Source organism: Protomyctophum bolini, assembly GCF_963924005.1.
Source record: "Protomyctophum bolini genome assembly, chromosome: 13".
In the NCBI taxonomy this organism is placed as follows: domain Eukaryota; kingdom Metazoa; phylum Chordata; class Actinopteri; order Myctophiformes; family Myctophidae; genus Protomyctophum; species Protomyctophum bolini.
In genome coordinates, this window is record NC_137874.1 from 31,227,154 (window position 1) to 31,237,360 (window position 10,207).

General features: G+C 42.6%; 1 protein-coding gene across 2 annotated transcripts in view; it reads right to left on the reverse strand.

The window, feature by feature from the left end:
• Window positions 1–5,352, reverse strand: part of cadm2a (cell adhesion molecule 2a) — a 318,209-nt gene extending 312,857 nt beyond the window's left edge. Inside the window, exon 1 of one of the 2 annotated variants that reach the window (XM_080780499.1) lies at window positions 4,834–5,352. In XM_080780499.1, the coding sequence (XP_080636625.1) occupies window positions 4,834–4,894 (61 nt within the window). In that variant the 5' untranslated portion in view covers window positions 4,895–5,352. The remainder of the gene's footprint in view (window positions 1–4,833) is intronic. The other variant, XM_080780500.1, reaches the window with a different exon arrangement.
• Between the last annotated feature and the right edge of the window lie 4,855 nt (window positions 5,353–10,207).

Here is a 10,207-nt window from a genome sequence, read left to right on the forward strand (position 1 = left end):
GTAGACAGAAAGCATGCGTGCGTGTGCACACACGCAGCAGTGCACGGCCACAAAAAAGAACAGGCGGTGGACTGAGTCTGACAAACAACAACAGTGGCGGCTATCGCACACTTCAGTGCTGAGTAGATGGTGCATTACTGGGGGTGTGCATTTGCACACCCACATAATCTCTGCCTCTCTCTCACCGTTTGTCTCTTCTCTGCCTTGCCTTTCGTTCGGTCTTACATAAACAGGCACCATTTGCATAACAGCATTTTTTTTTTTTTTTTTTTTTTTTTCTTCCTCCAGCTCCAGGGCGAGCTACGCGAGACACTCTGGCTAATGTGTTAACAACTTGGGCTGGTGGTAAACAACAACAAGCCCCCGTTCACTACGCATCATGTTCACACTCACATGTACGATACAGGTCTGCCTGGTCGATAGACGGCGTTCAGCGATCACTGAATCAGTCTCTGCCTGCCAGCTGGCATAGGATGGCACTAGAGGAGTCCTCTAACAGCTGCCATTTACGGAGCGTGAGGATGCATACACACACACACTCACACACGCACTCGTCTTCAGTGACACAGACATACAGGAGGAAGCTGACCTACCGCTGTGTGGATTCTATACAATAATAGGTTTCACACCAAGTGATGACTGCTTGCATCAAGTAGCCTAGCATTATCCTCTTCAGGGTTAGGCAGAGAGGGAGAGAGAGGCAGAGCAACCAAGTGTGTATTATGACACAAAATAAGCATTCTGTTTTGCTATCATTATCATATTTAGTGCTCTGTATTTGCCACTTCAACCTGCAGCACAAGAGGCGGTATAGAATACAACTGAGCATATACAGTACTAAGAAGGTGCACATAAAAAAACACATGCTGTATGCGGGGCGAGCACGCACACACACACACACACACACACCTCAACATGCAAAAAGTAGCTGCATGGAACATGAGCCAAGGGTGACCCCTGAATGAACCCATGTAGACAAAGTTTAATGCAATGCAAAAATGATGACCTGATATGGACAGGGATAGAATTTAGAGGAGGACGGCTCTGGGAAATTAATGAATGTTTCACTCTGAGCCAGTAGATACCAACTCACTACAGATCAGCTCATTAGTAAGGCCGGGATGGCCTGTGTGTTTATTTAGGACTGCCCAGCCAGTGTAAACGCTCTCTCTTTCTCTCTCTGTATAACACACACACACACACACACACACACAATACATACTGTAGCATCATTATTTAACTTTGAGAGTGTAATGTATATATGTAACCATTATGGCTAAATTGTAAGCAAGGAAAGCATCATCCTCTGATCAGAGTCCTCACATAATACTCCAACATCATAATGAAATTATAATTATAGGTTTTTGTTAAATGTTGCCCCTATTTTGTTTTAATTGGCCGATATCACTTGCCTTCTATAGGCCTACATACTGTACATAAATATGTGAAACATTTGACTTAAAATAGCAAGATGATGGGCATCTGAGAGGCACAGGTAAAGTTCCTGTAAAAGTAGCATCAAAATGTATTTCAAGTAGAAATTCAAAATTTCAAATGTATAAAAATATGTTTTAAATAGCAGATCTACAAGCTTGTAGATCGGCTATTTTCAAATGGCCGAAATGTATATTATAGGCCTAAATCTATGTTTTCTTCAAAGTAACTAAAGTTTTAGTTTAGTTTAAGTTTTAGAGTAAAAGTACAATATTTGGATCTGAGATGTAGGCTCGGAAATACTCAAGTAAAGTACAAATACCTCAAAATTGTACAGTAATTAAAGGACCACTTCACCACTTTTCAACCCGCCTTCATATAATTGGTCCTCACTAATGTTCAGATTAAAATGCCACAATTTCTACTCAGTCTGTGTCTCATGGGAGGGCTGTGGGCAGTCCAGACACCCGTCCACCAGTGACATCGTCAATGGGGAATCCAAGCTAATAGAAACTGCAGGCTTTCTATTCCTGAAAAGTTGCAATACGATAATGGAAGCCATCGTTCTCATGATAATAAAAATCTAAATTATTTTTTAATCTTGTTTAAAAAAAGATCTGCCTAACGATGATGTCACTGGTGGACGGGTCTCTGAACTGCCCACAGCCCTCCTATTAGACACAGACTAAATGGTGGTGAAGATAAGTTGAAAAGTGGTCTTTTAAGTAACTTTACACCACTGGTGCACTGCTAACAGAGGAATAGTGTGTTCCTCCGCATATGTTTCCCTGTGGAAATCTGCCATGTCAGGCGAAAATAAGCAGCTTGCATTTTCATTTATGGATATTGGAGGAGAAATGTGGTTGTCAATGTCTACTCAACACCCTCCCACGTTGTGACAGGCACTACACGAGAGGGGGGGAAACTGGGAATTGGCGTGATGACTACATTGGGAGAAGAAGGGAAAATGCACGATTTGTATTTGACACACTGTGCTGGTTAGTTCAAATAGGGATTACAGCGAATACACATTGAAGTCCCTTGATGTACAGATGAGGTCCAATATCTATTTATATGAAGATATGTAGGCATAATTAATTACACAGCCAATTTTCACACCGATAATCGAATACAATGTTGATGTATTTGTCATTATGCCATACACACACACAGGCTACGCCAATCACTTCTACATTTTAAGCAAAATGTATTTTTCTTTGGGGGGGGGGGGGGTGTAATGCTATTGGTTGACTCAATTATGTGAAATGAATGCTTTACAAACGTTGTTCCTTGCAACACTTCCGTAGACCAGTGCTTCTTAAAATGGAACCAGTTGGACGCTTATGGGTCTGTAACTCCAGCCCAATCTCACAGAAATACGTAAATATGCACAGAATTGCAGTTCCGTACATACACGCACGCCTAGAAAACCCCAAAATCCTACTGTTTTGACCACGACGGAGGCCTGGCTTTCACTAGTATGGAAGTGCTATTTCACCGTGGATGGGTTGGGCGAGTTCGGGTTTGACATTATTTACTGTTCTGTCCATTTTGGGTTAGAACTCGGACGGGGCTGAATCGGCTCTACTGAACATCGCAACGCTCGCCACGGCAACTGGCGTCTCCCGTGGCTCAAGTTCAGTAGAGATGGAGCCCCTCCGTCATTGTCTATAGGGAGGATTTCAGTGTCATTATGTAGGCCTACGGATTGTGGGGTTTATAGGTGTGTATGTGCAGCATTGCAATTCCATACGTATTTACGTATTTATGCGAGACTTGGTAGGTAACTCTGTACAAATGGAACCAAATTGACCTGTTATTGAACAAATAGATGAATAAGCTTGTAATATGGATACGATACCAAATAAGGCATTGTTAATAATAACCGTTATTGTGAATAACTATTAAAGACAACAGGCGGCACAAATATAGTGACCTTGAAGTTGACCCCTCCTCAACACACTCACTCACTCACACACACACACACACACACACACACACACAGGCCTACTTTTTCAGACACGTGTGCACACACGCACACACACACACACACACACACACACACACACACACACACCTCTTCTGCTCACAGTTCTGGAGTGAAGACAGAAGTCATCCAGCCCCTCCCGAGCAGTGAGCACAAATAAGCATCCAATCGTATCAATATCACAGTTTCATTAAAATGTATTCAGCTGAGCGGAAAACGGATTGCCACTTTCTAAGCCCGAACAAGAAATGTACCCACTGAGTTGGGCGTGAAAAGGAGCTGTAATCCATTTCACAGAACATCGCTGGTGCGTAAATGTAGAAAGTAAATGGGCTAATAGACTACGGCAGTTTCATCTGAAAAGGAAATCAATATATAAACGATCTGCTGCTCTTAGGCTACCATTGGAAAATTGTGGGACTTTATTGGTTCATAATGGATAAGGGACCCTGTCGTACAAAGGGGGGAAAAAACAATCCACAACACAACAGGCAGGTGTACTGGTCCTTTCATTAGATCAATTTGTAGCCTATGGGGATTATCTATCGAGGTTCTCGTCCCATGGCCGGCGACACACACACACGCGCGCACACTTGAGGCAACAATGCGCATCAGCCCATGGGCGCTTGTGTCACTGTATCGCCACACCTGAAAATGCCACATGAGTGAAACCATAAGACTCACTCACTCACTCACTCACTCACTCACGCACTCACGCACACACACACACACACACACACACACACACACACACCTCGCCGATCAGCATCGGATATAAGTCAGGGCGTTAATGCTGCCCTCATCATCTCCGTGACTCATCCAAGTGCTGCAAAACAATAGGACCGTCACCGCGGGGTTGAGGTGTGTCCTCCTCCCATCGACCACCCTGATGCTCATTGCTCAGTAACAAAACACACGACACATGGCACTATAGGCTGGACAGTGAATGGGCGCGCTGCACTGTGCATGCGCCCAATCATCATCAAATAGTAGGCAGCCGGCATTATCTCTAGTAGGCTACATCGATCTCCCTCATTCCTAAACATGAACTCGACAGACAAAGCGAACCCGGCGCGCGTAATAATCTCTCCTACACGCGCAATAATATGCGCACTTTCCCTCTCACTGCACGCACGCACGCGCGCGAACACACACACACACACACACGGTACACCTGTCCGTGCATGATTGGGATAATTTATTTCAGGGAAACACCGGTGACTCCCGCTTCGTTGTGCCCCAGGCAGTCCAGCCATGTGTGGCCGCATGTGTCCTGCCCTCTCCCCCTCTCTCTCCAGTCATTCACTGCAACCTGCCTCCATGGAACACACAGCAGGCAGTGCACAGTTGCACATGGAAACATACGCACGCTGCTGCTGCATGCACAACTCACTCACTCGTCCCGGTCTCACCTTTTAGAAGAATCCCATAGATGGTGTAGAGGGTGAAAACCAAATGACGTTTGAGAATCATGCTGTCTTGTCTCCCGTTCCTCCTCTCTCGCTGTCGCCTTCTTGTCTTCCGAACTACTTTCTCCTCTTGTTTCTCCGGGGGGGGGGGGGGTTCGAAGTCGAACCGAGCTGGGGGTCGTCGTCTGTCAGCTAGCTATCCAGGTGGGGCAATTGGTGCCGGTGGCAGGTGCCGTACGTTTGTCTGTCGTGTGTCTGTTTAAAAACAACGCGGCGCAAAAAACAACAAACCCAAACAAAATATTCCCGCTGCTTTCCAAACAAGAGAAAAGCTCCACAAATTCCTATGGCTCAGCCGGAGCTTCTTTTGCAACGGGGCTCGGAAAAAGAAAGTGCAAGGGACGGACAACTGGCGGCGGCGGCGTGTGTGTGTGTGTGTGTGGTAGTCGGTAGAGAGAGTGACAGAGAGAAGCAGTGCGTGGTCCTGACTCCTTCCGGTAGACAGAGAGAGATGCTCGGTACTCCGCGTTGGGCTGGCTGGCTGCTGCTCTGGCGCACAGACAGAATGAATCCACACCACACCACACACAACAGTCCGTCCATGCAACACGAGCGATTGTTTGAATCCCGCCCACGCAGCTTTGACGGACGGAGCTGCGAGCCTATCACGAGCGCCTCCCGAGGGCTATTGTAATTTATGCTCCGACGCGAGACGGTGTCGCTCGCGCGCCGAAGATCTGCAAGCTCACGGGGCGTCACAATGCGACGTGTTGTGAGTTTGTAGATCTGCTATAATTTCACGCTGTGGGGGGGGTATAAAGACAGACAGACAGACAGACAGACAGACAGACAGACAGACAGACAGAGGGCACAGAATAACAGACAACTAATAAAATTAAGGGCAGGGCCGACTCAGAGCCAGGCCAGACGTGTGCTTTTTAATGAAATTACATGCAATGCGAGATTTTATGTGTAGAAGGAAACCCCATGTGCTATGTACAATCCCGTTTTTAATAATTTAATATCAATCTAATAGAGTGTACAGTAAGCTACAATTGTATCCAAATTGTCGACCCGCTGTGAGTTAGCCTACAAATGGATACATTTAGTTTTGAGGATTTTACAATTATTTTAAGGAGGTTGTTTTTTTTAACTGAGACTGATCGCTTCACCCATTTCCAAACAATGTATTGGTCCTCACAAAATGCTCATTGGCACCATTTCTGTCTACTTGGTCTGTCTCTCAGGCGTGATCTGCTCGGAGGTAGAAATAAATCACGCGTCTCTCAGAGGTGGGCAGAAACTTCAGAAACCTGCCTATACCAGTGACATCATTGGAAGGTAGGTTTGGTAATTTCACCATTTTTCTTATACCCGTCTGTCTGTGTTATCTTTGTGCCCATATAGAGATGCATCTTTCTGTCTGCCTACATGTGTTCCTTTTATGACCATATATGGAGATATCTGTATCTGTCAGTCCTTGTCCCGTTTATGCCCATATATGGAGATGATCCCTGATGTCATCAATATATATATTATGGTCATATATTGGGATATGCCCATATATGGGCGGTTCTGGACAACTGGATATATGAACTATACTCTACAGCGGGCAGTGGGGCACCCAAGAACCAATTATATGAAGATAAGGTTGAAAATGGGTGAAGTGCTCCTTTAATAACACCAGACACGAATAAGCACACACTGTGACTCCAACCGGATTTAAGGCCTATTCATGCTCCAGTTTTAGGTGTTATAAGGTGACCACCGAAACAGTGATTGTAAAAACAGAAACAAATGTTGGGGTGAGCGCAGTGAGTGCATGTCTTATTGCGAACGCAGTGAGCACTTACTATGAGACCTAGCAGATCATGTCTGTCTGTGTGTCCGTGTGTCTGTCCCGCTATCCAAATATGGAGTGTGTTGCATCAGCAATCACTCAGCTCCATATATGGGCACAAAAGGGGCCAGGTCCACATATACAGTAACAGCGGGACAGACAGACACACAGACAGACATGATCTGCAGGGTCTCAGCTGCGTTCGCTTCCCGCGTTTGCGCGTCTTACTGGTTACCAAGGCGTGACGTCATGTTGTAGTTTTCGGTGGTCACCTCTTCACCGAAAACTAGATATATGAATAGGCCTTTACTCTTCTAGCTTACCAAGTACACTGCGTCAGATCATGTCTATGACTCTTTGCTAGTGGCAAAAAAGCTTAAACCCAACAAAGATATTCTTTGGGTGGTGCATGGGCTGTTGCAGCCTAGAAAGAAAATGTGCCGTTAAAATAATTGCCTAGTAAAAATCAGTTGGGTGTGTAACTTCTTATAGTAAGACTATTCAATAATCTTAATATTTCCATAGGCTATAATTAAGTCAGACATAAAAACCATGTAATGGTGTTTGTGCATTAAGCAGGTGGGATCTATAAAGCTGAAACAGTTGGAGTTTAAGTGCAATTTAAATGGAATTACTTAACACATTACAAAACTTTACAAAAGTAGCAATTAATTAAACTATATACCAAACTGTATAGGTCTACTCTGACATTGTTTAAATTAGATACTTGGTTGTTGAGCCAGGTGAACAAAATTAATGAATTATATAAAGGCAAACCTCAATAACTTTGTAAAATTGACTGCCTTGTTAATTATATTAGACTACAGCATTTCAATGCAGAAATTAAGAAATTGAGGTTAGGGGGTGGGAAGGCAATCAGCCTGTGGGCCATTTACTACAAAGAGTAGCTTCAGCTTCAAACAAACTATCATTCTGAGATTATTACAAAATTATTATTAATACCTTGTATAGAGATATTGCACAGACTTCAAAACGACATGGATGAATATAAGCAAAACCAAGGTGTATTGGTCAAACTGTACAGCTTGAGGTTCAAAGCTATGAAAGTAATTACCGGTACTTATTTTCTGTTCCAAGTTCTAACAGCTGAGGCAATAACTTTTCATTTTTCAAGCCCTTTTTCATTATTGTGAAAGACATACAAGTCATTGAACACGATAGCAAGATACACCGACCTGAATGATTAGACTTTAGAGTATGTGAACATTTGGATGTATTGCTTGTAAAAAAATAAAATAAGACAAGAACAATCTTTATTCATATAGTGTATATGAGCAATGAACAAGCAAGTGTAATTGAACACAATAAACATATTTATAAATCTTAAACCATTATGGAATGCACAAAACAATCCCTCCATAGTCTAGTGAAATTATATTGCCTGATTTGACTTCATGCATAATGCTGGTTGCCTGTTTAATTTGTATTTTAGGGCATACAGTATTATACAGATATGATGTGCATTAAAACTACAATCTAGAGTATGAGCTTTATGTCTGTTGTCTATCTCTCCCAAAAGAGAGGGATACAAGTTACGATGTCTGAACTACAATAAAAATGGTGGGCGCATGTGTCTATAATCCGGTGCAGTGGGTGCACCGTCTGCTTCAAATAGCTGTATAGACATTTATTGACATCGTCAACAAGTAGATATCATACCCAACACCAGGGTAACCAGTTGGCAATGGAAGAGTAGGGAGACCACCTCCCACCAATGCAGAAGTGCTGGTTATAGGAGAAGTCATGTCTTTCTATATGAACATTTATTTATAACGCAGGCACATAAAACACCAAACCAACCCACATAAAATTGTAAATGGGAGATGAGGTGCTCACTGCTCACAGCAGCTATACGCTTCTGTCAGTATGCACATAAACCTCATCACACAATAAACCCAATAAACACATTCCCTTACACATAATAACTAAATAATGAGTACAATAAAACATAACAGACACAGAACCCTGAGGCATGCTGGGAAGATTCCTCTCAATGTGCAATGTCAGATTGATTGGCCGATGGTAGGCTGCCACTACTAGTCCACAATAGAGTACCGTTAGTCTCAATAGTAGGTTAACTATACTTGTCTGTACTTGTGTTGTCAGGAACTTGTGAAACATCTTCAGTTCACATCTAGCCAGGTTCAGTTCAAATGTCTGGATGTGAACTTGATCCGCCCATTTTTATCATTTTAGACTGCAATGTCGGAGAAGGACATTTTTCGAATGACATTTTTTCTTTATGTGTGAATTTAGTTATTCAAACTTCAAATCTGTGGTCGATAGAACTACCGGTACTTGAAAATGTGATGTGTTCAGTGATGCAAGCTGGTCCCTCCATTTTGACTGCACACAAGTCATTAGAGAAGCGAGCTGCAGTGGACAATTACGTGACCTCAAGTACAAGTCTATCTCAAATAAGAAGTATGTGTTCTCTGGTCTGATGAACTTGAGAGCGTTCTCTGTCACAGAGTACATTCTTCCAATGGGCATTGGGCACACGTCTGCCCTTTCCATTCTTGGTATTGAGAATATGCCCATGAGTTAGTCCTATAATTGAGCTTATGTCTCTATAAAAATGGCAGTATAGCATTAAGTGTCTTACTAAAGTTGTGCATTAAGCAGTGGTGGAATTTAACTAAGTACATATACTCAAATAATGCCTACTTAAGTGCATTTTTTTGGTATTTGTACTGTACTTGACTATTTCCAATTTCCAATACTTTTACTTCTACTTCTAATTGAACTTTTACTCCACTACAATTATTTGAACTAGTTACTAGTTTTAACTAGTTAGATTTGAAATAGTTGCTAGTAGATTTTGATTATCATTACAAAATATGACCCACTATAGCTCTGTATACAATTAGGGTTAGGCCATTTGAAAAGAGACGATCTACAATTGCGACGCATTGTGAGCTTGTAGATCTGCTAATTTAAAAAAATATATATACATTTGAAAACTTGTTCAATGTGTATTACTTTGAAAATCAACCTGGCTCTGTTAAGGCTCATTAATACTGAGTGTTGAAGGGGGGATAACCGGATGAAACATATCTGTATTTCCGAGCATAAATAAAGGTTATGATGATGATGATTATGATGGGGTCATCATAATCATCATCATCATAACCTTTATTTATCCAGCGATAAAAATGAATGACCAGAGGGGATATCAAAAGCAGAGACATGGATTCCACCCCATCCTCCCCAGCAAATCCAACCCTGAATACGCCATTACTGGTATATTTCTCACCAACAGCAACCAAATAAGGATCCACAGGATGTTCCTTTTTATTTATGTTGTATGTTTCTTTACCCTGCACTCGCAAAATGAGAGGCCAGAAAACTGCTCTTGATCTGCAACTGGTACCACCAGCCCACGCAAGCTTCTGGCTATAAGCATAGCTGTCCTGGACTCCTGGTGCTCCAAATGGCCAATCTGCTTTTGCTGCAAAGCATTATTTGCCTCATCCATCATTTTTCTTTTAATAATACTATACCCATTTAAGTAAG